Source organism: Magallana gigas, chromosome 7, assembly GCF_963853765.1.
Source record: "Magallana gigas chromosome 7, xbMagGiga1.1, whole genome shotgun sequence".
Taxonomy (NCBI): domain Eukaryota; kingdom Metazoa; phylum Mollusca; class Bivalvia; order Ostreida; family Ostreidae; genus Magallana; species Magallana gigas.
This window is the reverse complement of record NC_088859.1, coordinates 49,984,343-50,000,739: the sequence shown is the minus strand read 5'-3', so window position 1 is coordinate 50,000,739 and position 16,397 is coordinate 49,984,343. Positions and strand designations below refer to the sequence as shown.

The 16,397-nt window shown below is 33.3% G+C and overlaps 1 protein-coding gene across 1 annotated transcript in view; it reads right to left on the bottom strand.

Annotated features, from left to right (window-relative positions):
• LOC105323873 (polycystin-1-like protein 2) overlaps positions 1-16,397 on the bottom strand; it is a 47,118-nt gene that overhangs the window by 22,412 nt on the left and 8,309 nt on the right. Inside the window, exons 3-4 of the mRNA XM_020065324.3 lie at positions 15,290-16,248; positions 2,477-2,692 (exon numbers count right to left, since the gene is read on the bottom strand). Coding sequence (XP_019920883.3) covers positions 2,477-2,692; positions 15,290-16,248 — 1,175 coding nt within the window. The remainder of the gene's footprint in view (positions 1-2,476; positions 2,693-15,289; positions 16,249-16,397) is intronic.

Here is a 16,397-nt window from a genome sequence, read left to right as displayed (position 1 = left end):
ATTTAAAGGTCCTTTCCACGTTAGGGAATAGTCCCACTGTTTTGCAACACCTTCTTTGCTGAACAGCTTCAAAATGGCAAACTACAGATCAAGTTTACACTTTTGTAGCGTCTGGTTGACATATTTTCGAGAAATTTAATTTTTTATATTCCATTTTTTTATATTCGGGTTCGATATTTTGCATAACAGTGCATTGTTTTCACAATTTCCACAAACCGGTAGGGGACGTATATTGCTTATGCAATACTCTCAGAATGCTTTTTTTTTTTAAATTATTATAATATTTATTGTTCGATATTACACCAGTTGGATGAATGAACTATTTAGGAAAAAGATTTTATCTTAAAAATTCTTAAAGATGTGAAGAATAAAACTGTGCCTCAATGCGCTCAATTCCTCAAATTAAAAACATTCAAAAATTTAGTTGGTTTCCCCCATTATAAACGACTGTTGTTTACCTGGCGTAAGCTCCCGTGACTTTTAACCTTACTTACTTGATTGATGAATACACTCAAATGGAAAATGTTGTCACATGACATGTAAAAGAGTTATTATAGTCAATGTATTGATAGGTATATCACTGTATTTTTTAAGAACCATCCATTATTTTTATCTTTATTCAAAAACAACAAATGGCTACAAACCAGGATGATATCACGCTGTAATACTTTCTTAGGAATAGCGATAATGCCTTTATCCCCGTAAAGAAATGCGTCAGAACTATGGAAACTGTTTTAACGGTGTCGTTTTTATTTACCCATGTCTGTGGAATTCATATAATTCTGAATCATCGTACAAAGAGGGGGCCCAAGAAAGAAGTTACCGCATATCATTTTTTGTACAAGTATTTAACGTTTAGCGAGACATTTCTAATGTATGATCAATTAAAATCTCAGCGTCAATCATAGAATTATAAGCAAGATACAGAGCTCACAATTTTGCTAAATTTTTAATTTGGTATTTCCTATTCAGCATCTAAAATGTAAACCAAAAAAATGGCCTCATATCTGTGTACAAAGCTCTGTATCTTGCTTATAATTTGAAGCTTAACACTCAAATATGGTTAGTAAATAGAAATTGTAAACAATTAAACAGAAGAGACATGCACTAAAACAAAGAGCACAATTTATTTTTGAAAATGAATCATACATATACCTAGTACATATTTCCGTCAGCGATATCAAACTCTGTTTAAACTGAATAAACTCGAGAAAATGATGAGCATCTAAACAATATACATTGCATTAATAAACCATTAAGCAAAAGATCATACCGAATACCAATAGAATGAATTGTATTTTAGCACTTTGTTAATACATCAGATTTTGCTTATTTGCAAAGTTAAACAGTAAATTGTCTGATTTACCGAAGTCTATGTTTGATTTGATACGTAAAAATTACAAAATATAGGCGATAGTCCCCCAGGTTACAAAGCATAAATTATATGAAAATGAACGAAAATCGAAACAAGCTAACATAACACAACCATCAAATGTGATGAATTTGTCAACGCAAATTAATATTTAACCTCAATTTACTTCACAAAATCGGCACCAATGTATCTTGCATGTTTCAAATATTCCCTTTGCACGCGAACTGTTGCATAACATTTGTCAGATCGACCCGTTTATCATTCAACATGGCTGCTTTAAACAAAGAACCTACTTTTACACCGTCCCGTTTTAGAAGTATGGAATACCAAACCCGAAGTTATAATCTGATCGAAACACGCATTTCCTTTGTTATTATTTTCGTTATAACTCAGATTTGAAGCAGAATTAGCCCATACCTTTTGCAATTTATATTTTACTTTCCATAAGGAATATTTATGCTTAATTACTTGAATTTGACTCAGTAGTTTTTAATGTACCCCCCCCCCCTTTCTACATTTTCGAGGTTTTCTCCGCTTAAAGCTTTGAATAAAGATCGGTCTCTCATTTCTGCAATTTATATTCGCCTGCCCATAAGGATGATTTGTGCCAAATTTGGTTGAAATTGGTCAAGCGGTTTAAGAGAAGAAGTTCAAAATGTAAAAAGTTTACAGACGGATGAACAGACAGGCTGACGGACATACGGACGACGGACAAAATGTGATCAGATTAGCTCATTTGAGCTTTCAGCTCAGGTGAGCTAAAAAGAAGACATCATAATAACATGAACATTCAATAAAAAAAAGACATCACAAAATATTTGAATATCAAAAATACGTCGGTTTCGAAATTAAAATAAAAACTAGGATAAAGCAGGATAATGTTTTTTTTTCATTAAAAAAATAGGATAAAAAAGGATGATTTTTTTTTACATAGAAATTCATTACCAATTAATATCATAAACTATATACAACAAACCAACACTCGAGCAATTCAGCCCTCTGGCCTCGGCCCTCTGGCTGATTCATTCGAGCCTTGGTTGATGTGGGATGTGATAAGATTTTGTCAGGTATCATTCTCTCTATATATATATAAAATATACGTACTGTGTGGTGCATCGAGTATTGTTCACATCCAGATATAGATGAAGGAATTGGAATAGAAATTCTACGTTGTGTAGGTCGTTGAAAACACCCAGTGCAATTTCGAATACGCCCAGTTCACTCCTAACTTCATAAGAGTCTTGTATAAAAGATGCATTTGTGAGATTTGTGACCGAAAAGTTTTTCATTTCTGGTTGACCCCAGAGGTCTGCTGAAAGCCTAAAGAAAAATCGTTTTCTTGTGTTAAAGAGAAATAAAATAATCCTATTAAAACATACACATACATTTGCTTTAAAGATATTTATATCAATTGAGCATTTTCTAATCATTTTTTTTATAATAAAACATATTGGTATTAAAACTGCCACTTAGAAAATAGAATCCACACCAACCTAATTTAACGCAAATCTCCGCCGCATATTATTATACCGATTATAAACTACCAACATTTATTCACATACCAATACAAATAAATGTTCACTTTGTTAAATGACGTCTTGGTTACGATTTTTGAGATTTATAAATATGTGAATATCTTTTTGAGATTGATCCAAACTTTTAAGCATTGTTCATTAAACACCGAATAATTTAATTCTGGTTGTAACGCGCTTTCTGATTGGCTAAAAAAATTGTTTTTTTATCGTATAAAGAATGTTGCCTACGTCATAGGGTGCTTTCCATTTAACCGGCATCGCCGGATTTGCCGGTGTTGCCTTCGTCGCCGATTGCTGGAACGCGCGTCGCCGGCGAGCGATTGTGGCAACGCAATATACCGTTGCTGATTAGGAAACAATATGGCGTCGATGTTATCATATTCTACAAAACTAGTATTTCTAAAACTACAATTTGTCGTACTACATTGAAATACATTAAAACTGCAAATAGCCAACATTTTTGGATCAAATTTTAAGATAGGTATCAGTTTTAAGCTGCAATCGTCATCGTTGGATCATTGTGACGTTGCCAACCGTTCCATTAACGTCGCCGTTTCCCGATAACGTCGCCGGCGAGGCAACGTAAATGGAAAGCGCCCTAGGTAAGACTAACGTCAAAAACGTATCAATACGCCTGACGTTACGTTTGAATTTTGAACAATTTGACATCATTTTAAAGGTCAAATGACCGTTTTTATCTACACTGAAGAGTTAAAAAATTAAGTTATAAGCAATGAATTCAATATTTATTAGTTTTATACGATATAAAATGGTTTGAAACAGTTAACACTTTCTTATAAACCGCTTCGCGGTTTATAAAGCGTAAACTGCCCCAAACCATTTTATATCGTATAAAACAAATAAATATTGAATTCATTCCTTAAATATTTACATTTGCAAATACATTTCCTTAGGCTATATGAACCTATAGAATAGCGAAAACGTTCAATATTCTGTATGAACTTTTTCATGACGTCACAATGATCATAGCACGCGCTTATCGGTTATCGCTTGGATTATTTTAAACATGAAATTTCGGTAATTATAACAGTTCTGAACGATTTGTCTTTTTCAAACGTAAATAATATGTTTTACGGTGCGACCGTTGGGGCGAGCACAGCCTGTGATCAAACAATGAATTATAATAAATTAATAAAATAAAATTAACAACGTGAAATTTGAATGCCAAAAAATAAAACATACCTATTTTTCAGTAAATTTTCATTATTCATAGTTTATAAGATTTGTTATAATTTATTTATTTATATGTAGAACAATAGTTTAATCTCAGATACAATGTTGTTAAATAATAAAGATTTTAATATATAAATATTCATTGCACTGCATCTCCTCTTTTAAAATGATTGTGATTATGATTGATTGATTGATTTCCCCCCTTTTTTTTTTGCAGTAGACATTTTTTCTTAAACTTACATATAAAACTTGACTCATCATAGAGCTCCCCCCCATGCTAATTTTTTTTTTCATTTTTGTCAATTTATACATAGAAAATCGACTTACCATGGATTTGCCCCTCCACTTAGAAAAAAATAATTAATGTTTAATTTTATTTTTAATTTACGCTTAAAAATATTTGCTTATCATGTTAAAAGAACATGGTGTTGTCCCCCCCCCCCCCCCCCCCCCCGCATGTAATAAATGGAAGTGAAAATAAAGAAACCATTGAACTGCTAAAGAGCTGAAGGATTAGAATTTTCATGATTTATTTTTCTTTTTGTTTGCAAAGATTTTTTGGATGAGGCTGCCATCCACCCACCCACCCCCTTTAAAAAAAGGCGCTGCTACGTTTAACGTTACGTTTCAGGAAATTACCGTAATTATAGTGAATAAAATATTTGTGAGCATTCATCCAAATTAGTGCAATTTACAACTGTTGCCTGTATCTGAAGAAATGTCCTTATTCGTCAGCTGTTCTTTATCTTAGCCTTTGCAAGATTTTAAGAGGATTTTGGTCATTTCAGCAGATTTACAATAACTTCAATTAGAGTAATTTCCCCTTATCAGTGCTTATTGTGACGTCAAAGCTGACGTTGGTTAAGTGTCGTCTTACTCTTTAAAACTCCCCTGAGAAATAAAAGTATGCGAAGTATACTGTTTTATTTACTTAAAAAGCATGATGTTCTTAAAATTACACATCTTATAAGCTTTTCAAAGGTTTTACTTTGATTCTCGGGAGAACGTGATGTTGGAACGTGAGGTTGGAAACCATTGGTACTATGAATTGTGGGTCAAAATTTACTGACTCCGAAAAAATATATCGGATCAATGTGTAAACGTTTGTGACGTCACACGATTATTTTTGATTGAAAGTGTACTGAGGTGAACTTTAGAGGTAACATTGACTGTATGTCGCTTACATCGTTATTGTTTTTACTGTCTTGCTGATTCTCGTGAGAGTGTGAAGTGATAAAAATTGCCATGATTACAGGGAACTACTGGGACGATTAAAACGATGCATTACTGGTCCGATTTACTGACGCCAAAAAAATCCGTTGAATGAATGTGCAACAAGTCCGAATTTTCTATTCACACACGCCTTGCCGGTAGAGCTCGCTTCGCGCCGGCGCTGCGCTCGCTATAAATAATAAACAGCAATGTTAAAAAGTTCACCGGGATATGAAGTTGGTTGGTACGTGATGAAATCTACTGAGAACCCCTTCGGGCATCACAGGATTTGATCATGTGACCAACCAACTTCAAATCCCTAGTGAACTTTTTAAATTGCTGTTTATTTCTTAAATATTTAAGGCATGAATTCAATATTTATTAGTTTTATACGATATAAAATGGTTTGAAACAGTTTACGCTTTTTTATAAACGAACGTTTCATAAAAAAGCGTAAACTATTTCAAACGAACGTTCTAATATGTTTTACGGTGTAACCGTTTGGAGGGCGAAGCCAATATCAATGGGGCTAATTATAGATATATGCCCTTTCATTATCTCTAGCCTGTCATTTCATATACAAGCCCTGATATGCTATAGACTATAGTTTGTTCCAAGCTACTGTTTCCATTAAATGTTGACAATTTTTATGGAAACATACACAGCTAAAAGAAATACAATTGAAATCCTTCATTAATTAAAACTTCATCGCTTTTTTCGCTGGAACGCAAAAACTGACTTCTTAATTATGGAGATTTTAATTATCTTTTTTTTTCATTTAGAAGTTTCTTGGAACACCTCACACAATTTTCAAATGCTATTATCCAGATCTTATTTTATATAATTTACTTTACAAATATCCATAGATTTTTATTTTAACAGCCCCTTTTTTTAGCCGAACAAGTCAGAGAGAGAGAGAGAGAGAGAGAGAGAGAGAGAGAGAGGGGGAATTCAAATATAAAAACCTGTAAACAAATTTTCATTCTGGTATGTAAATTAATATTGTTTAAACCCTGAGATATTTCATCTTTGTAAGCCAAGGGTTTCTGATCCGTGCCGCTCCTGCAGATCACACACCCTTGGCTAGCGAAGGTATTTATGAATAACTAATAATGAAGCAAAAAATCTTGGGACAGATTTTAGCTGCATTTTTGTTGTTGTTGTTATTTTGATTCTATCAATAAACATGTTTATTATTTTGATGTCTTATTGTCTAGTCTGAAGTAATTTATACATATATTGGATAATACCTGGCTGCAGCTACATGTAGTATCTACGTCGCAGATCTCTGGATAATTTCTCAGCATGAAGTATTTTAACTTTTTACTCCCTTATTTCAAATGTATGCATAAAACATGAATTAAAGAGTAATGACATATATTTTTTTAAAATAAGAAAATCAATTTATCTTGAGAATATTTCACTTGTATGGACAGATATTAAGATTATTTTTGGTCCCTAAATACACTAAAATTTGTCATCCAAACACTGAATTATTAAACATTCAATGATTGATTTGTGCATTAAAACTAGAGAATTGAGATAGTACACGTACCCTAGCTAATTCGCATCATAAGGTGCAAATGATGTCCTTCATGTATATTGTACATACCGGGGTGATTAATCAAATCTGAGTTTGTCTGACAAATGTCTTACATTTAGTGTTCAATGCATATTTGTGATTGTGAATGCAGATTAGTACTTCCTATTATAAATAATTTTTAAGTATTTATAATGCATATTACTCCAAATGATCTCCCTATTTGCTTTTATTTTTATGGCGGTTTGGGAGTAATTTGAACATTTATTGTATTTTTTAATCATATACAAATGGTTTACACATTTTTTTTTGGGGGGGGGGGGGTGAATTAGAATGGGGAAATATTTTACGTGTCTGTCAAAGATTAGGATGTCTACAAAATTAAGTTTTGATTTTCTTTTGTTTTGTATTGAGTTAGTTATTGGTCTTAACTTAATTTTTTTTTTATTTTGATAATTAATTTAAATTCTGGGTACGAAATGACCTGGGTATGAGTATGTTAGGCTACGATTTGAGATGAAACCTAAAAAACGAAATTTCAAATTGAAAGTTGGAGAAAAGTCTTTGGTGTTTTCAAATAGTAATCAGAAAGCAAATTTAATTCAAATACATGATGTTATATTTTAAAAACAATGAATTAAAACTGCTTCACTGTTGAAACACGTTTTTTGTCCAATCAGATGTCCTGAAATTCATTTGATCGGATCTAATGCAACTGTTGAAAGTTGTAGGAAACGAAAATTTGTTTTCTTAAATTAGGAATTAATTTTTCAAGAACACACTAGGTAAGTTTGAATGTATTTATCACTCATTAAACAAAGCTGATAAATTATCACCAAACGTGAAGTTAGTACGAGAATCAAATTCAACATGGATGCCGGTGATGTCACTGCGCGTGAAGTTATTCTTTTTTCCTCCATCTTGGAAAAGTTTTTCAACTTCATAGGTATAGAGTGTAATTTCTATTTTTAGACATATGTACACGTGTTGTCTATAGGGAGAGCTTCGCTCTCACGGGCCCTTCGGGCCCGTGAGAGGGCTTCGCCCTCTATAAAAAGCGTAAACTGTTTCAAACCATTTTATATCGTATAAAACTAATTAATAATGAATTCATTGCTTATAATTTAATTTTTTTACTCTTCATTGTCGATAAAAACGGTCATTTTACCTTTAAAATGACGTAAAATTTTACAAAATTCAAACGTAACGTCAGGCGTATTGATACGTTTTTGACGTTAGTCTTACTATGATGTAGGAAACATTCTTATTACGATATAAAATAATATTTTAGCCAACCAGAAAGCGTGTTACAACCAGAATTAAATTATTTATGTATGAATGTTTTCATGACGTCACAATGATCATAACACGGGCTTATCGCTCGTCGCTTGGATTATTGTAAACATAAAATCTCGGTAATTTTTACAGTTCTGAACGATTCGTCTATTTCAAACGTAAATAAAAGTAATAAACCGCAATGTTAATTAGTTCACCGGGATATGAAGTTGGTTGGTACGTGATCATATCTATTGAGAACCCCTTCGGGCTTCACAGGCTTTGATCACGTGAGCAACCAACTTCATATCCCGGTGAACTTTTTAAGGTCAAGATCTTGTAAGTGAGAGGTGCCTACAGGTTCATAAAATTTAAGATATAAATTCTTTCCATGATGCTTCAAAACAATAGCATTGTTTAATAGGGTGTACCGGGGCTGAAATTTTTGGTAAACACAACAAAAAATCGTGTTTTAATCAGTCATTTTCAATGAAATATGAAGGAACTAAGGAAAACAAGTAGGAGTTTTGTCCATTTTGGATAATAAAATATATCTAGAATGCCTACAGTCTCCCAAAAACGGAATGAAACAAGCTTTTGACTTCCTCTTTAAAATAATGTCAAATTGAATATAGATATCGGGATTACTTTTCCCAGGATTTAACATAAAATGTCAAGAAAATGTTTACTTTTCTATTTAACTCCTTTAGAGCCGAAAAGTACGGAAAAACGATGATTCTTCAAATCAATTATGACGTCATAATGGTTCTATCACCAAAAAGACACACAGGAATCACTTATAGAGATGACTTTACCCATGATTTATAATAGAATGTCAAGAAATCGTACGTTATCAAATCTACTTAGAAGCCCTTTGGGCTTCACAGGATTTGATCACGTGACCAACCAACTTCATATCCCGGTGAATTTTTTAACATTGTTGTTTATTTCTCAAGTTAAATGACACCATATTTCCAAGTAGTTGTATACGCTGTCCCAATCTTCGATTCAAAGTTGCCTAATTAATTAATATTTGTAATTACCTCTAGGTTCAAAAGGTTTGCAAAAATTCCAACATTTCTCTTTTGAAACACTTTTACTAGCTTAATATGGTTAAATACACGGTTAAAAACATGACTTTTGGGGTTTTACATGTACATTACGAAAAAAATTGAAAGGACCCGTATGATAACGTTGAAAATATATGAGTTATTCTGAGTTACCTCCGAATGGAGAAAAAATGTCAACATTTTCACATTATACGTCTCCGAAAGGAATATGTTTTCTATCCTGTAATTTTTTTCTAGTAAAAACTAATAATGTGTCAATCACGATATCTTGAATAGTTTCACTCTCATTAATTTCAGTTATAGTTCTTTCACATGAAAGTGTATTTTTACTAAAAATCGTCCAATTTTGAGAGTACAAAAGCTTGGGACGGACTGTAATAACTTCCATAAATAAAAGAGTTTGATCTTCCTTCTATAAAAAAAAATACGGATCAATTATAAAATTGTGCAAATACAGATAGAAATACTAAAATACCAACATTAAAATGATGCTTTTTTGTATTTCATATAGGCTCTATCTTTGCAGCAAAATAGTAAGCAAACTCATAACAATCAAAGACTTTAGTTCATTAAACAATATGATGTTTTCTTTGGTGATTTATGTTTGTGTCTTTTATTAATAAACAATTTCTTATTGAGTCCGTGACTAAATATTGTTAATAGGTAAAAGAGACGCGTATGAAGGAAGTGAACATTGCAGCACAAAAGTCGTTACCCTCATAGCCAGAAACACCAAACAAAGCATTTTAAAATGTCAATATGAATATCTCCTTCTGAAACATTGAATCGATTAGTAAAAATAAAGAGTGAGCATAAGTACGAAAAATATCACTATTGTCGATCTGCACTTTATTCTGAAAAAAAAGCCAATTATTTTATAGCGAGCGCAGCTCGCCGGCGCGCAGCGCCGGCGCGAAGCGAGCTCTACCGGCAAGGCGTGTGTGAATAGAAAATTCGGACTATTTGCACATTCATTCAACGGATTTTTTTGGCGTCAGTAAATCGGACCAGTAATGCCTTGTTTTAATCGTCCCAGTAGTTCCCTGTAATTACAGCGAGCGCAGCTCGCCGGCGCGCAGCGCCGGCGAGCGAAGCGAGCTCTAAGAACCAGTGTGCGCGGGAAAAAGAACGAGCTAAACCTACAGTTCATCAAACAAAATTTTTTGTCTACGTCCCATAATGCTCTCTAATGTTTTCACCCGTGGTGCTATGCCAAAAATGGCCGACTTTTAACTCGTAATTTACAGTGACTTAAAATTTGAAGACACGTTTTGAGTACCGCATATGCTTTGGCGAGACTCAAAAGATTTGTTACATGCTTCCATACCTCCGTAATGAGTCGAGAAACGTAAACAAAGACGAACAAAGTCATGGATGACGTCACAGTGCACTCGCGCTATATTTCCCGCGATAAATTTAGAGGTGGATCAAACATCTGTAATGCGTGTACTAGCTATTTCAGTACAGACTGCGATACCTGCCTCATTGACGTATGATTTGTTTTTAATTTTTTTTAATATAGAGATTTTATGTATATATATTAGCAAGAGCCATACTTTACTGTCATATCGATCCATTTTTAAGCTAATTGTGCATGAATGAGTAGGGAGGAAATAAACAATAGGACATTTTGAAATAAATTAAAAAGGAATAAAATAAAAAAATAAACAGTTAAAAAAATTATGTAGATATGGGATATAGTCAGACCATTAAATTTAAAAGTGGGAAATTACACACCTACAAACAGGTACCGGGCTCTCTCTCTCTCTCTCTCTCTCTCTCTCTCTCTCTCTCTCTCTCTGGGAAGTGAGTTGCGCTGTATGTATCATAACCATTAAAATTAGTACCTTTGGCATACTTATTGTAGAGCAATATACTCTCTCAAAAATTCTTTGACGTTCGTTGATACCTAAATAAAACTATAAGTTGACAATGATGCAAGGTATGTGTATAATTCTTGCTGCGCTCGCCAGAACGGTAGCACCGTAAAACATATTAGTTTCCCATTTCACACTCTCACGAGAACAAGATAAAAGACTACGTACATGCATTGAAACAACGCCAATTTCCGGAGTTATCGTCCTTTCGAGTGACGTCACAATGGATTTCTTACACATTGATCCGACAGAATTTTACGGAGTCAGTAAATTTCGACCCACAATGCAATTCCTCAATGTCGGCCGATCTTACTAGACTGGATACCATCTCGCGAGAATCAACGTAAAACTTTCGAGAAACAGATAAATTGTGTAATTTCCAGAACATCATGCTTTATAAGTAAACCAAACAGTATTTTTCGCGTAGTTTTTTCTAGTGTGTTTTTAAAGAGACAGACTACACTTAACTGACGGTGAACGTTGACGTCACAATAAGGGGAAACTACTCTAAGTAGTTATTGTAAATCTGCTGAAATATGAATACCAAAATCTTCTCAAAATCTTGCAGAGCTAACGAATCGGGACATTTCTTCAGAGATAGGAAACAGCTGTAACTTGCTCTCATTTGGATGAATGCTCACAATTATTTTATTCACTATATTTACGGTAATTTTCAGGAACGTTTTTTAAATGGGGCGTGGCAACATCATTCAAAAAATCTTCATAAGCAAAAAGAAAAATAAAATTCTCAAAATCAGGAAAATTCTAATCGGGGTGGGGAATGGGGAGTGCGTGGTATGCCTTTAGCTCTTTAGCTGCTCAAAAGTGTCTTTATTTTCACTACTATTTACGATAATACATGCTCCCGGGGGGATCCATTTTCCTTATGTGATCAACAAATTCTTTTTATACGTAAATTTGATTTTTTTTAAACGGGGGAGGGGGGAATCTGTGATGAGTCAATTTTTATTTGTAAGTTTAATAAAAATGTCTGGTGCAAGAAAAGAGGAAATAAACTGCAATGTACATTATGTTAAAATTTTTATTATTCAACAACGTTTTACCTGATATAAATTCTATATTGGCGTGCGACCAATACATAAACAATCTGATTAAAATCAGATCTTTGATCCGTTCCGACAAATTCTGATGTCTCTACACTTTGGTTAGCGACTATCAGAATTTCGGAGCGTTACAAAGATCTGATTTTAATCAGATTGGTATATAAATAAATAAAAAATCTTATGAATTATGAATAATGAAAATGTACTGGAAAAATAGGTATATTTATTTTATTTTGCATTCAAATTCATTTACTTTACGTCACTACTTTTATTTTTATTGATTTATCATAATTCATTTTGATCACCTGCTGCGCTCGCCCCAACGGTCGCACTGTAAAACATATTATAAGGTTATCATAATAACTACAACCATTTCCTGTCTCAAGTTGCAGTTTCCATCACTGTTTGTTGATTCCTTAATACATGTAAATGCACATATCTGTCAGTGAAAGATCATTCAAATGAAAAAATTTTAAGTTTTTTTTACATGAATAAAAATACGTTTCTTGCGGGGATTTATGTATTATGGGAAAATCATCTTTTCATAATTCGGAAATCTCGGAACTCCTAGCACATCTTCTGGGTAATACTAAATCTAAACGTTGACTTTTTTTAGCTGCATACCGAATCTTAATAGTCAGCAGGCCGTGTGGCAACGCACTTTGAAAAAATTACGCACTTTGAAATTTTTTTTCAAAGTGCGTTAAATTTTGAACAAAATCAACGCACTTTGAAAAAATTTTTCAAAGTGCGTTAAATTTTGGACCAAGTTAACCCACTTTGAAAAATTTTTTCAAAGTGCGTTATGAAGGTACATCAACATTTTTTAGTATCGACACCCTTAACGCACTTTGAAAAAATATTTTTATATTACAAATTCTGGAGCTGAATTTCTATTTTTTTTTTATTTTATGATGATTTGTTAACACTCATGAATCTAACTTAACGTTTTTAGAACGAGGATTGGGGTGGGGGTAAACCAAAGATACAGGTCAAATACCAGTGCATCATTTAATTGATTACAGGATGAAGGTCACCTACCCCTCATTTTTCCTTCCAAAACATATGCTATTCAGCAACTTTGGGTAAACATTTAAGATCGGAAAAAGAAATATGCTCTGTATAAGTACATGCAGTGTTATTGAAAAAACGTGCTGGCCAAACAATAATTTCTCCATTGGTATGTTAAAGAATCTATGTGTTTCAACAGTTACTGTAACCCTCTTTTCGTATTCTAATCAAATAAATCACTTCAATAAAAGGATATTAACATTAACGAACATTAAATTATTATAAAATTAAAAACAAGAATTAGGATGTGGGTTAATTTTCTCGCACTGATCTTCTAAAAGATCATATTGTTTTTGATAAACATAACTAAGGTATTCTTTTTTCACATCATATTTGTAATAAGCTAGTTGACATTTATTATACATCGATCTCCATTATTCATATATATAAATCATATTCGTTAGGGCATAGCCCAACATACTAGATAAAAGGTAAATTTGCTGCATACTCAAAAAAAGGAAAATGCAATTGCTAGGCGATGAAGTTTATGTCAATACGGATAATTCAAACCTCCCGAATTTTTTTTTCTGTGATAATTATTGTCTTATGAGAAAAGAAAAAAATTCTCATCTAGAAACAGTTAATCAAGTTACCTGAGAATGCAATAAGTTCTTTTTTGTTGAATATATCACATTAAGCTAAACAAGGTTAAAACAATAATTTATTTTACGTGTATATAAAACTAGCAACTATTTTCACTAAACCATGAACCTTTTTTTTCAAAGTGCATTAATATCGACGATATCAACGCACTTTGAAAAAAAAGTATTTTTTTTCAGAGTGCGTTGACCTAGTCCCAAAATTAACGCACTTTGAAAAAATTTCTCAAAGTGCGTAATTTTTCAAAGTGCGTTGTAACACGGCCGGCTAGGAGGGTGTTTCAGAACAGAAAAACTTGACTTTTTCCATTGTAGCGAGGGCACAAATATATGTATTTATGATTAAGCAAAAGGTGGTGGAAGCAAAAACTTGGATTAGAATATAGTTTTAAATTCAGCTTAAGTTAGGATAAAGTAATCATCAATGCAAGAAGAGTCAACATTAAGAGTAAAAAAACCACATCAATAAACAATCTTGATATTAATATCTATTGTTGCTACATTAATTAAATTTAATATCTTATTATCTCTAACACTGCATTTGAATTTTTAGAGGTCGTTTTTAGACTGATTAGAACGGGACCGTGTAGATTTTGGGCTCGTTAGTTCCAATATGATTTACAATAAATTCTTTCAAAAAGTAAAGACAAAAATATTCTTTGTAGATGAAAATATTTTATTTCTCTACAATGCCCGCTACTTCAAAGCCCTTATGAATCGCAAAAGAGAGCACATTTGCTTAATTCTTACAGTGTCGTAAACTATGGGTGGCTACATGGCTTTTGAGAGGGGTTTGTCAGTTTCAAATAAGAGAGTAATTGCTTTTTGTATTATATTTTTCGATCATGACGCAACAAATTAAATAAGTGGCCGATAGTCACATATCAAGACTGTGTTTATATATCTATAGGCTAGCAGCTGTTGGGTTCCACCTAATACCTTACAAGAGAGTGCTTTCACCAACGCTTATGGGTTCCACCAACACGTCCTTAGTGTCATTCACTAATTTGTAACAAAAGAGTGCTTCTACTTACACTAAATGGTGTTTCATCAACACGTCCTAACGTGTCTTACTAATTTGTAACAAAACTTGAACTACTGTGGTTTCATTAATTTTCAAGGGTATCAATTTTGGAGGATAAAGTGAAATTCGCAGTTTCAAGGATACGTAAATGACCATACCAATACAAAATGTTGATAGAAATTGCACTTCAGTTAACACTTAATTTCGTGGATCAACTGAATAACGAAATCCACGAAAATTGGTATTCAACGAATATTGATGAAACCAAAGTAAATGGTGTTCCACCAACACGTCCTAATGTGTATTTCCCTAACTTGTAACAAACAAGTGCTCCTACTTACAATAAATGGTGTTCCACTAACACGTCCTAACGTGTAATTCACTAATTTGTAACAAAAGATTGCTCCTACTTACACTAAATGGTGTTTCATCAACACGTAACAAGATATTACTTACAATTTTGAGTTCCAACAAGTTGTAATATTTTGATCATAGACAGGCAAGATATCGGCAAGAGACGTGATTCTTGAGTTATTTCTAAGTGGAAGTGAACGAAATAATAAGTTATTATGGAACTTTGCTTCTGGTTCCAATATGATCTTGACATACAGGATCCCACTGGTCGTAAATTGTCCCACTTTCATTTTCAATGACACTTTGAACAGTCCCGGTGTTCTCGAAGAAAGGGTTAGCTGGACTAGTGTTGATGTTACTCTCCTTCCTGTCTTGACATTTGTAACATCCCAGAAATAGGACACCCGACCTAGAGAATCATTACCACAGCCCTTCGGGTGGGGATAGATTTGTTTCCTGCTTTTGATAACTAGATCAGTGGACATGAACACTGTGAGGGGATTAGAGCGGACTGAATTGTTAATGCTGAACATCGGTGAAGGCTGGAAGCAATAATGATCCAATACCATAACAGAGCGACTTATATTTAAAATCTGCAAGTCCTTATAAAAGGCGTTAAAATGAACAGTAATGTTTCCTTTTTCCAAATACGTATGCGAAATTATTCTGCTCTTTGATATAACTTTGAAACTTTCTCCTGGAGTGTCATCATCATATTTAACACTCAGTTGGATGTCATCATCGACGTTTGAAAATACGAAAAACTCAACAGAAACATTGCGTTGTGTGTCGTTTGGGGTGTAAACTTCAACAGCGGGAAAAATGCTATTCCTTCGGGGAATTTGTGATAAGGTGATGGAGGTCTTTGAATACTTACTGATTACAGTTTTTACCCCGTTTGAGGAATACAACGTGAATGCTCCTGAGGTAAAATTCAGTTGTACAGACTGACCGTCACAGAACGAATGGGGCAGGGCCCATTCATCTCGCTGATGGCTCCCAACTTTGACAGTACTAGCATTTAACTGGGTGGTAGTTATTGGAATTATCGTCGCTGTCTCCTGAAGAATATGTGTAAGGATTTTAACAAACAAAAAATTAGAATGATATTACCACAAACTACCACAAATTCAGTTAAGAGTTATAACACAAAATATACCTATAATGTATCTCTGTAATAATTATCTATGGAGAAAAATATTACTTATGA